The sequence below is a fragment of the Artibeus jamaicensis genome, unplaced genomic scaffold (genome assembly GCF_021234435.1).
Source record: "Artibeus jamaicensis isolate MK-2021 breed Jamaican fruit bat unplaced genomic scaffold, CSHL_Jam_final contig_793, whole genome shotgun sequence".
NCBI classification, from domain to species: domain Eukaryota; kingdom Metazoa; phylum Chordata; class Mammalia; order Chiroptera; family Phyllostomidae; genus Artibeus; species Artibeus jamaicensis.
This window is the reverse complement of record NW_026521975.1, coordinates 5,076,584-5,099,298: the sequence shown is the minus strand read 5'-3', so window position 1 is coordinate 5,099,298 and position 22,715 is coordinate 5,076,584. Positions and strand designations below refer to the sequence as shown.

General features: G+C 37.6%; 1 protein-coding gene across 3 annotated transcripts in view; it reads right to left on the bottom strand.

Moving 5' to 3' along the window:
* LNX2 (ligand of numb-protein X 2) overlaps window positions 1-22,715 on the bottom strand; it is an 82,552-nt gene that overhangs the window by 16,735 nt on the left and 43,102 nt on the right. For all 3 annotated transcript variants that reach the window (XM_053672833.1, XM_053672832.1, XM_053672831.1), the window contains 4 exons: window positions 15,821-16,333; window positions 2,907-3,154; window positions 1,532-1,731; window positions 450-818 (listed from right to left, as the gene is read on the bottom strand). In XM_053672833.1, coding sequence (XP_053528808.1) covers window positions 450-818; window positions 1,532-1,731; window positions 2,907-3,154; window positions 15,821-16,227 — 1,224 coding nt within the window. In that variant the 5' untranslated portion in view covers window positions 16,228-16,333. The remainder of the gene's footprint in view (window positions 1-449; window positions 819-1,531; window positions 1,732-2,906; window positions 3,155-15,820; window positions 16,334-22,715) is intronic.

Here is a 22,715-nt window from a genome sequence, read left to right as displayed (position 1 = left end):
AAAAAGGAATTATAGAGATGAGTTACTCTTAATAAAAAATGACTTTCCCTCTATTTTTATGGATCCTGAAGTGAAGAAGGAAAATTAAGAGACAAGGTAAGTTAGAACCTTAATAATCAGAGCTTCTTTGAGCCTCTTTTCTCATCTGTTAAATGTGGACAACACCATCTGTTATGATGGAGCCAAGAGAGCAAATGAGAAAATGCACGTGAAACTTTAGACACTTTATAAATAACCAGCCCGAAAGTTCAGGGAACACCATATTTAGAAGAAATCCTATCTATAGTGAAGTTATACTACTGTGGATTTTGAAGAATTCAGATAGCCATGCTTGGTTTGTCCAGTGAAATATAAAATATGCCCTAGATTCTTATGTTATTGGCCAATGAAACAATCATTGATACACGGTAGGGAAGGCCAAGCACCTGGAAAGCAGGTCTCACGTTTACCTGAATGATCTGCGCGGCCAGCTCGGGAGTCCCGTGCTTCAGATCGTGCCCGTTGATGGCCAGCACGCGATCGTTGCTGCTGAGCCTCCCATCCTGTGCGGCAAGCCCCCCTTCCAACAGGTCAAGGATAAAAACTCCGGGCTCGTCTGTCCTTCGTACGAGTTTGATGCCGAGCTGCTCACCGGAGTCCCGTTTATGAAGAACCACATGGAAAATCTCTTCTCGTGGAGAGTTCCCATCAGAATGGTTATGTGCTCGGTTACCAAAGCGTCTCTCTCGAAGCACAGTGAGCTGCAGGGCGCTGCAGGGCTGCGAAAGGACAGCTCTGGCGTAATTGTGGGACACATTACTAATATCATAGTTGTTGACCTAACAAAAAGAAAAATTATGACCAAAATGTGGCAATCTTTTTTCCCCAATCTGTAGAAATAACATTTCCCAAAGAAACTAACATTGTGACATGTTATACAATCATTAGTTACAAGGAAATCTACTCTAAAAACACCCTAAAATTAACTTACAATGATTAGCATTAAGTAGAGAATAACAGTTAGGATCACGGGGTTAATGAGCGTCCTGAGTTGGCATCCTTGGTTCTGCCATGTAACTCGTTTGAGTGTGTGCTTCCCCGGGTGTGCAGTGTATCACACAGGTGGGGCTGAGGTGGGGCAGGAAGAACAAATGCACTCCTGTATATGGGGACACAGGCCACATGACAAAATCCCAACCTGCTTTACATATAAAAACCGCAAAACTTATTTTTATATCATTCGGGTTCCCCAGTATCACAATTTTCCAAGTTTTAAATTTAGAAATATTCCCTGGCTGGTGTGGCTCAGTGGATTGAGTGCTGGCCTGTGAACCAAAGGGTCACCAGTTCGATTCCCAGCCAGGGCACATGCCTGGGTTGCAGGCCAGGTCCTCAGTAGGGGACGCACTAGAAGAAACCACAACATTGATATTTCTCTTCCTCTCTTCCTTATCCTTTCTATAAACAAACAAACAAACAAACACAATCTTTAAAATTAAAAAGCATGTGAAAAAAATAAAAAGGTGCAAATTAACAGGATTAAAACTGGTACCTGAAGAATCTGGTCTCCAGCAAGGAGTCTTCCATCTCTGGCGATTATCCCATCCCGATAGACTTCCTGAATAACAATGTTAATCAGTGGTGTTTCATTGCCACCCACAATGCTAATTCCTAATTGAATATAAGGGTTAGAACGGTGAATTTCAATCGTGGTGATTTCGCCTTCTGGTAAACCAGGTGGCTGTTGTGTGGCTGCCAAGTTAAAAATGAGAGAGAAAAATAGATGGAAAGAAAATAAATGTTTTATATTTTGATGTTCTTCTGGTAAATAAGTCATCTTCTGTTAACAGATGATTAATAACCGACAATACCACTGGATAAGAATAACAGAATGACAAAAATATCTATGTTAAGATCATCTAAACACTTCCTCTTCTGAAGGTGATCAGTATATAACCAACCAACAGCTACTATGTAACAGATCACTAGGGAAGACATAATGATCCGATAAAAAAATACTAAGAGAATGTCATCTTGTCCTAACTGATAAGAGAAAGTCTGAACCATGAAACAACTGTAAACCACGCAAGGCAGTATGAAGACTGACTCTGCGGTATGTGATCACCATGGATGATGAAAGAGTCATCACGTCAGCTCTAAGAAGAGGTGGGTCTTGAGCCTTAGGAGGTGGAAAAGAATTATAGCACTAGCAGGGAAAATGGAGTATGTTCAGTAAAATCTGGAGTTTTGTAAGAAACAATCAAATTTAAAAGCCAGCTACTGAGATACACCCCAGATCTAGGACCCCAGGCTTCCTGCTCGTTCCCAGTGGGTTGTGCAGTCGGACGAGTGGCTGCTGCCAGGGGACTGCGGCGGTCACAAGCGAGGCCTTGAAGACACACAGGTACCCACCTCGCCACTTCTAGGCAGTATGAGCTAGACCAATTAATCTCTCAAGACTCAGTTTTCCCACCATTAAAAAACAAATTTCATATTATTATTACAAGGATTTAATCGCCTAACTTATATAAGGTGCTTGACACTGAGCCCAACACAGAGCAAGCACTTAATCTGAGGTATTATTTTTGTCATGTTTGACGTTATTGATTTCTTAGTCGAGAAGTGACAAACTTCTGAACACATGAGCTGACAAGAAGCATATTAGTGTTTAATGAATTCATGGACTACAACAGAAGAGGGGTAAGAAGGAGTACCTTCTCCCAGGGTAAGCTCCATGTTCTTTTTCTAAAATGCCAACTGTTAGACTTTTAAAGGGTGATTTTTGTGGCACATAAATTATATCTCAATCAAGTTATATTTTAAAGAGCAAAAATGCACGTTGGAAAAATCATAGGGAACAGAAGGAAAGAAGCAAATGTCTGATTTGAAAACATGAAAAATAAAAGAAAGAGGTAAATGGCACGTACTGTCGGCAACGGCACTCTCCTCAAAGGCAGGGTTGTCCAGGCCAGGCTCCTCGGTCCACGCAGGAAGAGAGGCTGAGGTCAGGCTCCGCTCGGCGGGCCCCGGGCCTGTCCCTGAGCAGTCTGGTTCGGGTGACAGGGTACCTGGGAGATCTAGTAGAGTGGTTCCATTCTCGTTCTCAGTCTCTGCCTGAGTTTTACTAGTTTTTCTTCTCTCTAGGGCAACTCTCCAATGAGAAGCTCCTGGACACCTACAAAGAGAGCATCAGACAGTTTCCATGCACAAGCACCAAGAGGTACCCACAGCAGTACATAATGCCTCTTGAACTCAATTCTTACCACTCCACACAGCCAACTTAAGACAAGGCATTGGCATAAACAGGGTTTGGCATATATCTCAAAGAATACTTCAACATAAAATTGTATTCAGCTATATGCTAGTACCGGAAACGCAGAGTATACAGTATGGTTGACTCTATACTGCAGGACTTATTCTGAAATTCTGATTACAACCCCTTTTTACACGTTAAATGGCTCAACCACAGCGGTGGAAACCAGCAGTCTTCCTCCTTAACAAGCCTTTAAATGCTTAGAATTTAAGTGCCAATATACCTCTACACTCCCATGGTCAATGTGACACATTTACTCACCAGTGGACAGCCATGCATGTGAAGTTTTACCACTCACAGAAAAGCACAGCAAAAGCCCAAATAACTTTATTATAGGCATGGAAGGAAGTTAAAAAAAAAAATATATATATATATAAAATCTCCTAGTTTGTAAAATTAGAACTGCAACAGTGGAATTCAGATATGCTATGTAGGTTAAAAATATATTCCAAGTACTTAGGAAACTTACATAAGCATCAAGAAATAAGAACTGTTAACTTGCTTGTTTTTATTTATTTACGGAAACAAAAGGGCAGATAGGTGCTTGCTTAAACATCTAAATAAAATTCTACACAGACTAGAAATGTCTTTTCCATTTGACCCTTTTACTGGACAGCATGCGGCTGCGCAGTCTGAAGGGTGGGAGAAGGACAGAGGATCAGTGAAGGGGTGTCAGACACACATTCCCACGGCCCAACACGACGACTCTGACACCACGTACTTCCATGTTGGGACAAGAAGGTACAAAAAGGCAACAGTTTTATGTCTAGGATTGTAGATCTTCATTCACTGACAATATTTTTTAAAATGTAAAATTTTGATAAAAATTGAGTATGGGATTCAATTCAATTAAAATTGAAAGCTATCCCTTAACTATAATAAGAATAAATTTTTCCTCATGAACTGAAGATTTAAGTTCTGGATTTCAAGTTCTTGGAAAGGATCATTGCAAAGTTTCTTTACTCAACTTTCTCTCACTGCTTATCTTCTCGTCCCCGTGCGAAGAAGGGGCCGACTGACTTTGCTCACTGCGCTGCAGTGCAGCACTCCAGGGGGTGTTCCTACAAAGATGCCACAAATAGTTTTGAAAGCTGCATCACCAAAAAAGTTATTTTTGTAAGTAGATTTAATCAGAAATGCATTTTGAAAATGTTTTACTCAATACAAAATTTGAGGCAAAAACTGGATCATAAAAAATATTTGTGACTAAACAGATAAAGATTTAATTCCCCAAATATATGAGAGTATATCATACACAAATATACACATGGCCAATAGCTAGTCTTCAATGGAAAACATGAACCAGGAACAGGAAATACAAAAACAAAATATGAACACCTGGGAATTAGCTTTGCTAATAAAAAAAATCCTACAAACTAAAAAATTACAAAGCCTAACATAGTTGTTAAGTATGCAAAAATAAATTTAAAAAGAAAACCTGAAGTTGTTAGAGAAGTAAAGAAACAGGTACACTTAAATTCCCAATGGGACAGCAAACTGCTAATAGGAACTAAATAAATTTACTTTAAAATGATATCATATAAAAATATGAAAGAATGATCTTAACCAGCATTGGAGGAAATTATAGAGAAAACCTTTGGGAATACCCATATTTCAGTAAGATGGATCAGCTCAGTAGATTGAGATAGAAGAACAAGACAAGAGGAGACGAAAAGAGAAATACTTCGAAGCAATCAAGGGACAGAGGAGTGCCACCAAAGAAAAAGTGACTGATAACACACACAAGGAGCAAATAAGAGAAGGAGCAAATAAGAGAAGGACCAAAAAGCATTACTTTGATTAAGCAATGAAAAGGTCATGGACAAAGCTTAGGAAAAACACTTTCAGTGATGAGGACAAAAGCCCAAGCTATGATACCAGCATTTCTGCTACTGCAATACGAGCATCTACAAAAACTATACAGTAAGAATTACAATGCTTAATGAATAAGAAGATTGGGAAAGACCATTCAAAACCTGTGCAGGGGAATGGCTGCTATCAGGGATGAGGTTTCTTTGGGGGATGTTGGAAATGTTCTGAAAATTAAGACTGTGATGATGGCTGCATACTCAGGTAGGGGCTGGCTGAGAACCCAGGGCAGGGCAGCAGAGCCTGAGGGTGGGGTTGGCTGAAAGGGCCTCCAGTGAGACAGCAGACCATTTGGGTGGGACTGGCTAAATGGGAAACTGAAACTCAGAGTTGACTGTGGACTACTGTGGGGGTTGCCAAGGTGGAAGAAACTCCCAGTCTCACACAAGGGTTTGTTGGAAAGTGGGGCTAGAGCCCAGCAAGCTGCATTGTTCCCTCTCTGCCCCCTCCCCTATAGACTGCACCACAGCACAGCACAGAAGGTTGCCCTGCTCTGGTGAATACCTAAGGCTCCACCCCCTTACAACTTAACAGGTGTGTTGGGATAAAGAAATATGGCCCCAAATGAAAGAACAGAGCAAAACTCCAGAAAAAGAGCTAACCCACAAGGAGATAGCCAATCTATCTGATGGAGAGTTCAAAACCCTGGCAATCAAGATGCTCACAGAACTGATTGAGCTCAGTCACAAAATGAAGAAATGAAGGCTATACAAAGTGAAATAAAGGCAAATGTACAGGGAACCAACAGTGAACGGAAGGAAACTGGGACTGAAATCAACAATTTGGAACAAAAGAAAAAAATAAACATTAAACTGGAACAGAATGAAGAAACTAGAATTCAAAAAAATGAAGAAAGGCTTAGGAACCTCTGGGACAATTTTAAACGTCCCGATATCCGAATTATAGGGGTGCTAGAAGGAGAAGAACAACAGCAAGAATTTGAAAACTTATTTGAACAAATAATGAATGAAAACTTCCCCAATCTGGAAAAGGAAACAGACTTCCAGAAAGTTCATGAAGCCCAGAGAGTCCCAAAGAAGTTGGACCCAAAGAGGAACACACCAAGGTACATCATCATTAAGTTACCCAAGATTAAAGATAAAGAGAGAATTCTAGAAGCAGCAAGAGATAAGGAGGCAGTTATCTACAAAGGAGTTCCCATAAGACTGTCAGCTGATTTCTCCAAAGAAATATTGCAGGCTGGAAAGAAATATTTGAAGTCATGAAAGGCAAGGACCTACATCCAAGATTACTCTATCCAGCAAAGCTAGCATTTAGAATGGAAAGGCAGATAAAGTGCTTCTCAGATAAGGTCAAGTTAAAGGAGTTCATCATTACCAAGCCCTTATAACATGAAGTGTTAAAGAGACTTATCTTTTGAAGAAGATAAAAAACTATGAACAGTAAAATGACAACAAACTCACAACTATCAACTGAACCTAAAAACAAACAAACGAACAAACAAAAACCAAATACTAAGCAAATACAACAGGAACAGAATCAGAGAAACAGACATATGTAGGGTTTTCAGTGGGGGAAGGGGAGGGGAAGAATGGGGGGGAAGATACAGGGAATAAGTAGTGTAAGTGATAGGCATAAAATAGACAGACAGAGGTTAAGAATAGTATAAAAAACAGAGAAGCCACAGAATTTATGTGTACAACCCATGGACATGAACTAAGGGGCAGGGGATGCTGGAGGGTTGGGTGGTGCAGGGGGGAAAGAGGATAAAGGGGGAAAATTGGAAAGACTGTAATAGCATAACCAAAATTACGAACAACTAAAACCAATGCAACTTATTAAATGGAATATTTAACAATAATAATACAAACTGCAATTGGCATTGGGGAATATAATTTGGATTATTCAAGCAGGTAACTCAGTGTAGCAGGAGGCTAGTGTACAGCATATTACCAATGAATAAAAACAATAGAGAAGAAATACATGCAACATTTAACCAGATCAGGGTAGGCGTGTGCTCACGCAATGCAGAGGGCAGTGGAGCTCTGAGGTGGTGGGCCACTGGAGGCAGTATGAACTGCCGCAGGCTAGGCTGTATATCTTCCCAGGGAGGGAGATCTATTGCAGGTGTGTTTTTAAATTTTCTTAAATAAAACCAAAAGGTTCTTGCAGCAACCTGAGCCAAACTGAGGGACTTTTCCTTTCCTGCTTAAGGCTATACTTCCATTTCCATTAGTCTCTCTCTCCTTATGGAGGAAAAATTACATAAAATTTATGATATAGTGGCATCATTCCCTGATACGACAATGATTCACATTAGGACACATACAGTGTAACGGAATATACTATATTATGAGTGGCAGTGGTGGGTTACAGTACTATAAGTAAAATAAAATGATGCATGGTAAGTCCCAGCACAATGAGAAGTACTTAATGAAACTGAAAGAATATGAGCATCCTAAAAATAAGACAAATGGTAAGAAATAGTTATAGATTAAAATATGCAAAAATCAATTCAAGTGACATCAGTGAAAATCGTAGATTAAGGGTATTTGAGAAGACTCTCCTCCATAAAGCAATGTGAAAAATTTTTCAAACACAACTATTTCTTAGCTTTTGAAATCAGCCAAAGTTCTATAGCAATCCAGAGCACATTTTTTTCAAGAAAAATATGTGAATCTCAGTAAAAGCAGTGAGCTTTACGGCATTTGAACTTGCCCTGCCCCCATCCCCCTCTCCCTAGCTCCACAAAAGCCTGGAAAAGCATTCACCCAGAGTCACAGTGATATCAGAGGTTTGGAAGCCACTGGAGGGGTCGACTGGCATGCCTTCAAAGCCTCATTCCTAGAGAACTGTCATTAACTGAACTTGTGGTTACATGAAGACCCCACTTGTAAGGCTGTCTTTAACTAACCTGACTTGGAGCCCACCTCTCCACTGGGGGAATTTGTTGAAAAAAAAATTAGAGGCAATTGTTTAAGATTGTGGCTGTCTGAGGGGGTCAAACAAAAGGCTAATCAAAAGCTTTAAAACAAACAAAGCCAGGGAAAGAAATGTCCACAGGGATTCTGATACGTCTAGGCTGTGTGCATGTGTAGGAAACTGATGGGAAGGCACTAAGCTCTCACTTATGGCTAATGCTGACACTCTGTGAAAGCCAAACTGAGGGCTAAGGAGGAACTGTCTATTGACTGAGTGTATAAAGTGTGCCCACCATGAACACAGAATTCTGCATGAAGATTGGGAAATTCATTGGTTACAGGCATTTAAGGAATCCTCTGTCCTACTTATTAGCTGAGCAGTAAACTAAGCAGAAATTATGTAGTATTAGTTTAAAAATGTTAGTGAACAAACAACAATATATAGCAAAACCAAATCCCGAAGCAAACTCACAGTTATAATAGAACCACACCTAAAACAAAAGCAAACTAAGAGGACAGCTAGATCAGGAGCAGAAACATAGAAATGAAGATCACATGGAAGGTTAGCAACAGGCGAGTGGGAGAAGGAGAAGGGGGGAGAAGGTACAGAAAATAAGTAGCATAGATGGTAGGTAGAAAATGGGGAGGGAAAGAATAGTATGGAAAGAATAGTAGGGAAATATAGAATCTAAAGAACTTGAGACACGTGGTCATAAACTAAAGGGGGGGAATGGTGGGGGAGGGAGTGTGCAGGGTGGATAGGAATGAAAGGGGGGAATAGAACAACTGTAATGGCATAATTAATAAAATATATTTAAAAAAGAGAAAGAAAGAAGAATATGATTTCCAAAGTTTCTACATTATATTATTTAAAATGTCCAGTGTTCAATAAAAAATTTAAAAACATGCAAAAAACCCAATGAGTACAGCCCATACACAGGAAAAACAGCAGTCAACAGAAACTGTCCTTGAGGAAGCCTAGATATTGGCCTTAGAACCAGACAATGATTTAAATAAAATATAAATGAGTTCAAAGAACAAAGGAACCATGCCTAAAGAACTACAGAAAAATAAGAGAATGTGTCACCAAATAAAAATATCAATAAATATAAAATAAATTATTTAAAATTTTATTATTTATAAAATAAATAATAAAAAACCAAATAGAAAGTCTGGATTTAAAGAAATACAATGAAATGAAGAACTCACAGCAGATATGAACAGGCAGAAGAAAGATCGGTGAATCTGAATTAGGTCAATTGAGATTATCAGTCTAGGAATAGAAAGAAAGAAAAATAATAAATGGATACAGCCTAAAGAACCTGTGGGATACTATCAAGAATATTAGATATATATAATGGTAGTCCCAAAAGGAGTCAGAGAGAAAGGGATAGAAATAATTTTTTAATACAAAATGACCAGAATCTTCCCAAGTTTGATGAATCTTGAAAGCAGCAAGAGAGAAAAATCTCATCACATAGAAATAACCCTAAATAAGATCAGCAGCTGATTGTTCTTCAGAAACCATGGAAACCAGTAGACCATGGAAGACACATTCAAACTTAAAAAAAAAAAAAAAGACTACCAAGAAGTCTATATCCAGCAAAACTATCCTTCAATAAGAACTGAAGACTTTCCCAGATAAACAGAAACAAAGAGTTGGTTGCTAGCAGACCTAGTGTACAAGAAATATTAAAGTCTTTCAGGCTTTAATATTTCAGGTATGAAAGGACTTTAGACAATACCTAAACCCATATAAAGAAATAGAGTACTAGTAAAAGCCACTATATAGATAAATATTTTTAAAAACAGCATAGAAATATTTTTGGCTTACAGATTTTCTTTTGCCCTACCTGATTTAAAAGACAATCACACAAAGTAATAATTATAATTCTGTTTTGATAGCTATATAATGCATAAAGATGTAATTTGTATAACAGCACAAAGGAGGGAGGAAGGAATGGAATTATATGCAAGTTAAGTTTTTATATACCAGTGATGGCAAACTAGTATTAATGTGAACTGTATTATTAAAAATCACAATGTTAATTGTAATCCCCAACACAACCACTAAAAAATAATTTAAAAAATCCCAGAAATAACAAAAGAATTAAGATGATATACTAAAAAATATCTATTTAACACAAAAAAGGAAGAAATGGAGGAATAAAGAAACAAATAGAAATGATACAGAAATAGCAAAATGGCAGACATAAATCTTAGCTGATCAGTAATTACATCAAATACAAATGAATTAAACACTCCAATCATAAGTCAGTGATTGGAACAGATTAAAAAGAAAACATGATCAACTATATGCTGTTTACAAGACATACACTTTTGATTCAAAGACACAAATAGGTTAAAATTAAAAGGAAAAAAAAAGATATACCATGCAAATAGTACCTTAAAGAGAGCTAGGTGAGTATACTAATTTTAGATATAATAGATTTAAAGACAAAATTGTTTCTAGTGATGAGAACATTTTACAATGATAAAAATTTCAATTTATCAAGAAGTTATAATTACAAACATAAACACAGCAGACCCTCAAATACATGAAGCAAAAATTACAGAATTAAAGGGAAAAATAGACAATTCAATAATAGTAGTCTAAGACTGCAATACTCTACTTTCAATAACAGATACAAAACTAGGCATACAAACAACAAAAAGAAGATTTCACATCACTCTAAATCAGGGGTGTCAAACTCATTTTCACTGTGGGCCACATCAACCTCGCAGTTGCCTTCAAAGGGCTGAATGTAATTTTAGCACTGTGTAAATGTAACTACTCCTTAACAGTTAAGTGAGAGTTTGGCACTGCCATCAGGTAGCAACAAGGTGCCAGGCTGGATAAAACAAGGTGGAGGGCCAGATTCCACCTGCAGGCCTTGTGTTTGCCACCTGTGCTCTAAATCAATAGACCCAGCAGATACCTATAGCAGTGGTCCCCAACCTTTGGCACTGGGGTCCAGTTTGGTGGGAGAGAATTTTCCCATGGACTGGTTGGGAGGGGTGGGGTAGGAGAACAGGAGGTGGAGCTCAGGTGGTAATGCAGTGAAGCTTTGCTTGCTCCCCCACCATGGATGGGTACTGGTCCACAGCCTAGGGGCTGGGGACCCCTGACTAACAGAACACTCCACCCATCAAGAGCAAAATACACATTTTTCTGAGTACACATGAAGCATTTTCCAGAACAGACTATATGTGCTAGGCTATAAAAAAAAAACCCAATAATACTGAAAAAACTGAGTCATACACAGTATGTTCTCCAGTCACAATTACTTCAAAATGGATCAAAGACCCAAATGTAAGAGCTAAAACAATGAAAGTCTTAAAGAAAACATAGGTATGAATCTTTGAAATCTTAGAGTAGGCAATGTTGGTTTTTTAAAAAAACTTATTTGAGAGACAGAAACATCAATTTGTTGTTCCACTCATTTATGCATTCGCTGGTTGATTCTTATATGTGCCCTGACCAGGGATTGAACCCACAACCTTGGCATGTTGGGATGACTTTCTAACCAACTGAGCTACCTGGCAAGGGCCAGCAATGGCTTCTTAGATATGACACCAAAAGCATACACAAACAAAGGAAAAATTTAGCTTAAACTGAGATTCATAAAAATTAAACTTGTTTGTCCTTGAAAGGACATAAGAAAGTGAAAACAAAACTGACAGAACAAAAGAAAGTATTTGCAAATCGTATATTTAATATGGGTCTATAACCAGAATATACATAGAATGCTTACAACTTAGAAAAACAGAACAATCCATTATAAAAATGGACTAATAATTTTGAGCATCTGTTCATGTTCTTACTGGCCATTCAAATATCACTTTTGGAGAAATATCTATTCAAATCCTTTGCCCACTTAAAATCGAAAGGCTTCACTTTTATTTGTTTTTCTTTTCAGGACCTTTATTTTTATTATTTTTGTTATTCAAGTACAGTGGTCTCCATTTTCCCTTCACCACCTCCCTCCTGCTCCACCATCCCCACCTCCCACCTACCCCCCTTTGGCTTTGTCCATGGGTCCTTTATACATGTTCCTCGATGACCCTTCCCTTTCTTTTCCCCATTATCCCCCTCCCTCCTCCCCCTCTGGTTACTGTCAGTTTGTTCTTTATTTCAATGTCTCTGGTTATGTTTTGCTTGGTTACTTGTTTTGTTGATTAGGTTCCACTTATGGGTAAGATCATATGGTATTTAACAATTCTGTACATATTCTGGATACTAAACTGATCAGATATATATATATATATAAATATACACATTTCACATCATATATGAGAAAAGAATGCTGATAAGAATGTGCCAAACTCAAACTTTCCTCTAAGCTAAAATGTGAATTTAAAAGAACAATCTTGCCTCAGACCACCCTGACCTATAAAGGCTCCACAACCATTTGATGACCTAGGAAAGATCTTGGCATGAAAAAAAAAAAAAAACCTGCTTTAAAGGGTTCCTCTATAGTGTACACACTTTTTAGAATACTGTTAAAATGTAAGTTTTTTCAGAGGAAACAAAATGGTTCTGAACCTTGCCATAAACTGGGACACAATTCTCAATTTAAGAACAAAAATATATCATTTACAATTCCCATAAGCTTTAAATGCTGAATTGTTGAGGGTGAGGCAGGAATGAGGGGTAGAGCAGGGGAGAAGGGATGTTTTATAGTTGATGGTACTTGGCAGAATTTCACAAAGTAATTACTAAAATGTTACATGCTTAGTACACAATATACAGAGTATTTCTTAAAAGTTTTAATTCTCCTTTCAAAGATGGGCACTTTCCCATATTTTTAAAAATTCTTCATGGTTTTTGTCTTTCAACGCCTGGCTTATTTCACTCAGCATAATGCTTTCCAGTTCCATCCATGCTGTTGCAAAGGGTAGAAGCACCTTCTTTCTTTCTGCTGCATAGAATTCCATTGTGTAAATGTACCATAGTTTTTGATCCATTCATTTACTGACATGCACCTAGGCTGCTTCCAACTCTTGGCTATTGTAAATTGTGCTGCTATGAACATTGGGGTGCACAGGTTCTTTTGGATTGGTGTTTTAGGGTTCTTAGGATATAATCCCAGCAGTGGAATTGCTGGGTCAGAAGGCAAGTCCATTTTCAGTTTTCTGAGAAAATTCCATACTGTTTTCCATAGTGGTTGTACCAGTCTGCAATCTCACCAGCAGTGAACTAGGGTCACCTTTTCCCCACAATCTCTCCAACACTTGTTGTTTGTTGCTTTGTTTATGATGGCCATTCTGACCAGTGTAAAGTGGTATCTCATTATGGTTTTAATTTGTATCTCTCTAATAGCTAGTGATATTGAGCATCTTTTCAAGTTTCTCTGGATCTTCTGTATGTCCTCAAATACCCTATGATCTCACCTTTAACAGGAAACTAAACAACAAAACAAACAAGCAAGCAAAATATAACCAAAGTCACTGAAATAGAGAACAGGGGGACAGTAACCAGAGTGGAGAGGGGAGGGAATTTCAGGGGAAAAAGGGGAAGGATTTACAGGAACTAGTATAAAGGACACATGGACAACAACTAAGGGGGGTGGAAATGGGAGGGAGGTGTGGAGCATGGGGAAGGTGGGCCGGGATGGGAGTAAAAGACAAAAAACTGTACTTGAACAACAATGAAAAAAACAGTAAAACTAAAAAAAAATAAAGGCAGTTACATACTTAAAAAATATTCTTCATGATTTAACCAACATATAATCAGTTAATAACTAAGAATTTTATTTAAAAACACATTCATCTTTCATAAATAGTTTACTTTTAGCTGTAGCCAAAAATGTCAGCTGTTCTCAAACTGAAGATTTCTTCAAGATAGAATTTCATTCCAACAGTGAAGGTAATTTTAAACACAAAATTACCTGATTTATGCAAACCACTCCTAATGTTATATTTTTACTATTAAGAGATTTCCAAATCATGAAAATTCCAGAAAAAAGACACATGATAGTCATAACTTTTATAGAAGAATCATTGTTGTTGGTATTGAAGTTTTATGCATTTCAACAAAAATTACCAATTCCCAAAAAATGAGTGAAACTGTGTACAAAGAGCCACATTCATAATCATATTCTGTGCCTCATGACATCACTCTCATTGCTAGTTTCTCTTGGTTTTAAAACATGGCTGCAAATATTTTTATGTCCTCCCATCACAAATTGAAGCCTATGCCCCCTCTCCTTATACCTGGGTGGACAACTTCAAATAGAATAACAGCGTAAGAGATGCTATGTGACATCAAGGCGAAATCATACAAGGCCATGCAACTGCTGCTTATTCACTAGAACACTGAGTGTCATGTAAGAACTTGAAATACCCTGAGGCTGCCAGGCAGGAGAAGCTACCTATAGGCTCTCCAGCTGACAAGTCCTAGCTGAGCCCATTCCTTTAGTTACCTCCATCGAGGTGTCAGACATGTGAATAAAGAAGCCATCTTGGAGGTAGCTTTTCCAGTTCCAACTGTTGCAGTTCCCTGTCTTTTAGTTTTTCCCAACTGTGGCCTAGATATAAGGAAAAAGGCAAGCCATGGCTGGTGAACCCTGCCTGCCTCCATGACTCACAGATGCATGAACAGAATCAAATGCTTGTTTCATGTCACTATATTTGGGGTGGTTAAGTTCCCAGCAATGGAGAACCAGAACACAGCTTAACAATGTTACTGAACAAACATTAGGTGAGTGTGAACTCTGGACAAGGGAATTCAAAGACTGGTAAAGACAAGGTCCTTGTCCTGAAGAAATTTACAACCCAGCAGTAGACTCTAACCTACTATCTATCAGTTTACAGAGACTGCTTAAGAACTAGAACAGTACCTGGCATATAGTAGATAATAAATATTTGCTGAATGGTCAAAATGAACTACATATTATTTAGCAGTAAGTGATGGATAATAATCATTTGTATCTGAATTTCCACATTTTTAATTGAGAAACTAGAGAAAGGTCAGGCCATTAAATACATATCTATTCAATGAGATATAAAAATTGTACTTTATAATTTACCTTTTTATTTATAATAATTAATAGTTACTCTTAGGTCTATATATCAATCAAGTCACCCATCTTTTCAAACCATTCATATTTTTCAATGTATCTTTCACAATATAGGCCTAAGACACTTTGGAAATGGTTAAATCAGTAGCTCAAATATTAATAAGCACACTTGGAAAATGGAACTTTCAACTAGGCAGAATTACTTAGCTTTTATCAGTCTATAACTGAAAGAACAGTTTGCAAGTTCTGAATTTTTACATCACCAACATAGATAGCTTGATGGAGGATACTAATGATACTTCAACTATATACTGGCAGACCTCAGAGAAACTGTGGGCTTGGTTCCAGGCCACCACAATAAAGCAAGTCTCACAATAAAGCGAGCTACATCTTTTTGCTGGTGGAGCATCCTGCCTTCAATTTGTAAAACAAAACAAAACAACAAAAAAACCCCTCATGACATCTGTAAAGCACAGTAAAGCAAAGCACAATAATATGATGTATGCCTGTATTAAACTCTTGTATACATTTTAGTAAAGAGAAATCCCTAAAAATTTATGAAATTTTTATCACTGTTATCAAAATAATTAGCAACTGAATTGATACTCTGCTCACTTCCTTTAACATTGCATGAGTGATGTTCATGCAATGAACAGACTCACAAAAGAGTCTGTTTGACCAACAGACTCGTTTGTTTGACCAACCTTTTAATAAAACCTAGAATTACTTCTCTCTCTTGCTTATTTTTCACTTACCTGTTTTTAAGATGTGCCTCCAGATCACAGCGTTGCATTACATCTTGGCACATGGAAGAAAATGGACATGACACTAATAATTTGTCCAGGAGTTTATGAACTAGAATACTAGACTTCTTACACAACTTAAAGTGAAGTCTTTTGCGGTCCAATGGACAGAAATCTTTCTCTTGCAAGAAGTTTCTGAGGCACTTGCAGCAGAATGTGTGTCCACAGGGGGTATCTAGTGGCTGGAGCAGAGGCTGAAGGCAAATATGGCAGACCAGGTCATCATCCACCTCATTCTGGTAATTATACAAGTGATTCTCTCTTGTCCAGTGCTGCTGGCCACATTCAAAACACAGAGGATTGAAGGAGGAAGAGCAGGTGTGGTCCATAGACACCATCTCATCACCTGTTGTTCCCATTTTGAATCAACCGAAGTAGGTTCTGTGTCTTCATTTGTTAGATTTCCACTTCCACTTCAGGTTTGTCTTCCTTTAATAGACGATATTTGACTAAAACCAAGGGTTTCTAAATGAACAAAATAAACCAAAAAAAGTAATTAATATCTATCAGGATAGGCTAAAAGTATCAACAGAATATTACTAGTCAACTTCTGTTTTAGTAAAAAAATAAATAAAATTTAGGTCCTGTTGGATTTACAGTAAAGATGATAAAGTAGAATATTAACTGTAATTTTAAAATATTATAAAAGTTTTTTCAAAAATCAAAGCAAAAAACAAATCAATAAAATTTATAACAGGTAATGAATTAGTCATAAAATGTAAAAATGAAATTAATTTACTAGTTGGCTAAGAATGCCTTACACTGCCAAGCTCTCTATGAAAACAAAATTGTGATTAAAAGCAAAGATGCCATATATAACCTGATGTAACATAAGAAACAATTTGCTTTACTAAGTGAAATCCCCAAATATATCACAGCTCAATATTTTTAAAAAATATTTTGATTATGCTATTACAGTTGTCCCATTTTTTTCTTCCCTTTATTTCCTTCCACACTGTAACCCCCTCATCATTCCCCCACATTAGTTCATGTCCATGGGTCATACATGTAAAGTCTCTGGCTTCTCCATTTCCCATACTATTCTTAACACGTTTTCCCTGTCTATTTTGTAGCCATTTATGCTTATTTACTTTACCTTTTCCCCCATTCACCCCCCTCCTCTTCCTCCTCTCTGATAACCCTCCATGTGATCTCCATTTCTCTGAATCTGTTCTTGATCTAGGTGTTTGCTTAGCTTGTTTTTGTTATTTTAACTTTGGTTGTTGATAGCTGTAAGTTCATTGTCATTTTACTGTTCATATTTTTTATCTTCTTTTTCTTAGATAAGTCCCTTTAACATTTCATATAATAAGGGCTGGGTGATGATGAACTCCTTTAACTTGACCTTATCTGAGAAGCACTTTATCTGCCCTTCCATTCTAAATTATAGCTTTGCTGGATAGAGTAATCTTGGATGGAAGTCCTTGCCTTTCATGACTTGGAATACTTCTTCCCAGCCCCTTCTTGCCTGCAAGGTTTCTTTGGAGAAATCAGCTGATAGCCTAATGGGAACTCCTTTGTAGGTAACTGTCTCCTTTTCTCTTGCTGCTTTTAAGATCCTCTCCTTAATCTTTAATCTTGGGTAATGTAATTATGATGTGTCTTGGTGTGTGTTTCCTTGGGTCCAACTTCTTTGAGACTCTCTGAGCTTCCTGGACTTCCTGGAAGTCTATTTCCTTTGCAAAATTAGAGTTGTTCTCCTTCATTATTTGCTCAAGTAAGTGTTCAATTTCTTGCCGTTCTTCTTCTCCTGGCACCCCTATGATTCGGATGTTGGGACACTGAAAGTTGTCTCAGAGGTTCCTAAGCCTGTCCTCATTTTTTTGAGTTCTTGTTTCTACATTCTGTTCTAGTTGAATGTTTATTTCTAACTTCTGGTCCAAACTGTTCATTTGAGTCCCGGTTTCCTTCTCTTCACTGTTGGTTCCCTGTATGTCTTCCTTCATTTCTCTTTTCATAGCCTTCACTTTTTCCTTTATTTTTTGACCATTTTCAACCATTTCTGTGAGCATCCTGATTACCAGTGTTTTTGAACTGTGCCTCCAATAGGTTGGCTGTCTCTTCAACACTTAGTTGTATTTTTTTCTGGAGCTTTGCTCCGTTCTCTCATTTGGGCCTTTTTTTTTTTTTGGTTTTGGCATGCCTGTTACATAGTAATGGGTGGAGCCCTGGGTGTTAACCAGGACGGGGCAACCCACATAGCTGTGCTATGGCGCTGTCTGTGAGGGAGGGGTCTGAGAGGGAACAGTGCTGCTTGCCCCACTCTCTTCACACTTTCAGTCACTTCCCCTGTTACCCATAAGCAAATTGGGCCCTTCTGGTGCTGACTCCCAAGAGGGTGGTTTTGCCTACATTCTAGGACTCTGTCTGTCTCTGCAACGAACTCTCCTGTGAGGCTGGGACTTTCTCCTGCCACCTCAACCTCCACAGGATTTTTCAGTGAGAGGTTTGAGGCTTTATTTCCCCATACTGGAACCCTGGGTTGCATGGTTTGTCTCACTCTCCAGTTGTTCCTCCCAGTTTATCCATAAGCAAATGTTCAACCTGCCAGTGTGCATGTGAGCCGCCATCTTGCTGCAAGTCCTCTCTGCCCCAGTTGCCTGTCTCCACCCCTCCTACTGGTCTGGATGAATGTTTCCTCTTCGACTCCTTGGTTGTCAGACTTCTATACAGTTCAATTTTCTGTCAGTTTTGGTTGTTTTGTTTTTAAATTTGTTGTTCTTCTTTTGTTTGTGAGAGGAGGCAAAGTGTATCTGCCTATGCCTCCATCTTGGCTGGAAGTCTCTAGACCTCAATGATTGTCTTAAAGCCAATTAATCTACATAGTATGCTAATAATGTAATTTGAGGTATATAGCATGTAATACATTGGCACTGGCAATCCCAGTCATGGTTCTTTGCTTCTGACTGATTTTATGCATTTATAAGACTAAAGATTATACCTTCAAAATGTAGTCTCAAGCATAATTCAGTGTATGTTAAAAAACTGACCTTTGCTCTGTTCTGCTCTATAAATGGGGATCAATGGATTTCAAAATATGTATGATTTTAATATTCTCTCCATATAAGACAGATTATAGAAAGATAAATCTGCATAGTGTATAAAAACAACATCTATGCAAACTTCATAAAATATAAGAGTATTTGGGTTGGGATGGGAGTAAAAGACAGAAAACTGTACTTGAACAATAAAAAAAAAAAAAAGAGTATTTAATACCACAAAAAGAAAAACCTGCTGTTATATTCCAAAGTATTATTTTGCATACAGGTATCGTTATGGTTTTCTAGAGTTGCACTTTTAATGCATAAATATAAATAAATGAATTGAAAACATTTATACAGATATGGAATTACTACTACCCATGTATAATGCACGTCCTTATTTTTCCTTCAAAAATTTAGGCAAAAAGTACTCATTATACATGGAAAAATACAGTAATAAGAACTCTGAGGAAGTTATGCACAGGATGCTATGTGAATAGAGAGAAAGGTGGGGAGAACTGGCATCTAAGTTTGGCTTTATGGCGGAAAAACTTTCAAAAGGGGAAGAATATGAACTGCTGAGTTGTGACAGGAATGGACAAGGGCATCTCAATGCTAAGTCACAGGAGCTTGAGAGTGCACATACACTCAGGGAATATGGAGCAGATCTAGACCCCTGAGGCAAAGAAAATGTAGCTGGGGCAGAGTAATTATAAGACTCAGTGTTCCTGTTTCAAGGACAACAAGGCTAGAATACCATGCTAACACCACTCATATTTGTTTTAATGCTAAAATTAAAAGTAGTATACGGTACCAAAAGAGGAAACCAAAGAAGTAGTATTTGTTTACATGCTAACACCACTAGTATTTGTTTTAATAATAAAACTCTCCTCCAATCAGATATTTGCATTTGCATTGGCATATTTATTGAAAAACAGCATAACATCTTAACAGATTTAGAAAGAACTGTTACGAATTATGACAGGGTGAGAGAAGATTCAGATGGGATGGGTGACTATAAATAAATTGTGTGTTTTTAAAAACTACTTAGTATAATGACAAGAGTAGCCTGTGATCAAGACTCCTACCACTGCCAACATTAAGAGAGTAGACACTCATTGTATTTTGCAACTGATGGGGATTCTTTACCCTCTGAGCATCATTAAATTTTAAACATCAGGGAAAGGTATGTGAAATTAAAGAGAGAAATATTATTTATCTCAGGCAGACTGCTGCTTCAACCCAGGTATTTAACACAAAATGTTTACAGACTTTTTTCTACTTGATTAGCAAAAAAATTTATATATCCTTTGGTCTTCTTTGTTTGTGGTTATTCTAATTATTCCTCTCCTCAAGAAAATGTACTGCAATTCTAGCCTCCCACATAATGACTAAGAAAGCATTTCTCTTTAGACTATTATGTTTTAGCTGTTTTATAAATCTCTAAATAACTTAGCTCTTTGATTATTTTCATGTTATCACAAAATCTTTTCAAGAGGATAAAGAATTTGCATGTTCCCATTTCAAATACCGAATAACAACTGCATGATCTCCAGCCTGAAATACCTCTGTTACCTCAAAACAAACATTAAATTAAAAGTTATCATGGGTAGACCACTAACACGTGTATATGAATATTGATTAAAGACCTGCAAGGCCATATAGCACAAGGATTAAGAACATACGCTGGTGGCTCAGGCACTCAGTGGGGATTCAAATCCTCCCTCTGTCAATGACTAGTTTTGTGACCTTACTAAATGTTACCTTCTCATCTGTGGAATGGCAGTAATAATAAATATATGTGTGTGTGCACCTGACACATCATAGGTGCTATATAAGTGTTAGCTATTATTACTATTATAAAGAGTTTAAACAGATTTTGATTTTCCCCAAGCCATACAATGTAAAATTACATACTAAGAGAAAACCAAAGGTAAATCCAGTCCTTTCTTGCTTCAAAATAACCCAATTGTAAATTCGATAATTACAGAGACAAGGTAAAGTATTTCATGAATGCCTTAGTGTGAGTTTGTCAAGGATAAAAGTAGCCGGACCCTGGCTTTCCTCCCAACCCCTAGTCCTAGCCTCTATTCCCAATCCAGGCAGATGGTTTTATTTCTGCCTTGTGTGCAAGTCCTCTGCAATACCCTATACTACTTCTCACACTGTAGCCCCCACTTCCATCCCTCTTTAAGAGCAGGCATCCCATATGGGAGAAGTTCAATAAATGCAGAATGACCAAGTGGGTGACAATATGCTTGCTCACTCTTGGTAAGTTCAGGTGACCAGAAATACATCTGTGTAAATTGAAGGATATGCCCATGTTTATATAATTTTGATTTCAGATATTCTATGAGCACAATTAGAAATATTAAAATACAAGTAAATAGTCTAAAATATTTTCCAAAATGTAAAATGTAGCTTAGTGTGTATCTTTACAAACTACATTATCTGTTTAGCTAATATTACAAGAATAGTAAAGACATGGAAATTATTAAATTGGCTGAGAATATTATAACACATTTTAAATAGTATCTTGAAATAGAGCCAGTTCAATGAAAAGGGAGTTATAAAACATGGTTTACTACCTAATCCAGTTATGAGTAACATGCTTGCTTTTCCTGGATTATGGTATAAGAAGATCTGGGTACATCATAAACTCTAAGAAAGAAGTACGGTTTTCACAGTTAATTTGCCCACTCCAAAACTACATACCATTCAGATCATTTCTCTTAATGTTATTTTTGATTCAGAGTGAAAGAGTCATCACTGGCCCTAACTTGAGAGATCCAGCCCAGGATAAAAGATGATGAGTCAAGTATTACTACCAAGTACAGTTAGATGGGAAACACCCTTTGACTCCCCAATGCCAAGAGTCTAGGACTACCTCCTGCTCTGGTGCTCCTCCTGATAAACTCCTATTCACTCTGGGGTCAACCTCCACCTGCTCTGTCCAGTCCTATGTGTCTCCTTCCTACTTTTGGGTTCATCTCCCTTAGCCTTCTGCTGCTCCTTACACACACCTGCATTTCAGCAATCACTACATTTGCATGCACTCTTACTATCTTCTCACTTCTTTGAGGGTAAAGACAAAAGTGTCTATTTTATTTCTTCTGTTCCCAGTTCTTGGCACATGTTATAATGCGTAAGCATTAAAAAAAAATTGTTCTCAGGCTCATACTTGAGTGTAAAATGTAGATTAGTTCTGAAATGTGCAACTGTATGGGAGGTGGGCAAAGGTAGGTTTACAGTTGTGAGTATACAAAAGTTTAGTCTTGTATTGTTATTTATTAACTATTGTATTATTTCCATACAGACAACTATAAACCTACTCTTGCCCCACCCTACATAAATATAGAAGAGAACACATTTACAAGCACATTTATTTGCGGCACTGCAAAACAGCTGACGTATTGGACTCTGCCCTGTGATTACAAAATATAACCTATCTATCACTCCCTTTAATCTTCAAATATCTGAGAAAAAATACTTGATATGAACACAAGAAAATGTTATCATATTATTTCATATCAGCTTTGATAGCTGTCTTTGCATAAAGCAGTGGTCATCAAACTTTTAAACCTAAGGGCAAACTTTTAAACCTAAGGGTTCCTTTATTCACCCTGGACAAGCTTGACAGTTTCTTTTTGCTTTCTTCTTTTTTTCAATCCTTACCCAAGGACATTTTTTCTTTGCTTCTAAGGAAACAAAGAGAGAGAAAGAGAAAAGAGAGAAACATCGATGCAAGGGAGAAGCACCAATCAGTTGTCTCCCATATGTGCCCAGATCAGGGATAGAACCTGAAACCTAAGCATGTGCCCTGACTGGGAATTGAACTTACAACCTTCGAAGGTTACAGGACAATA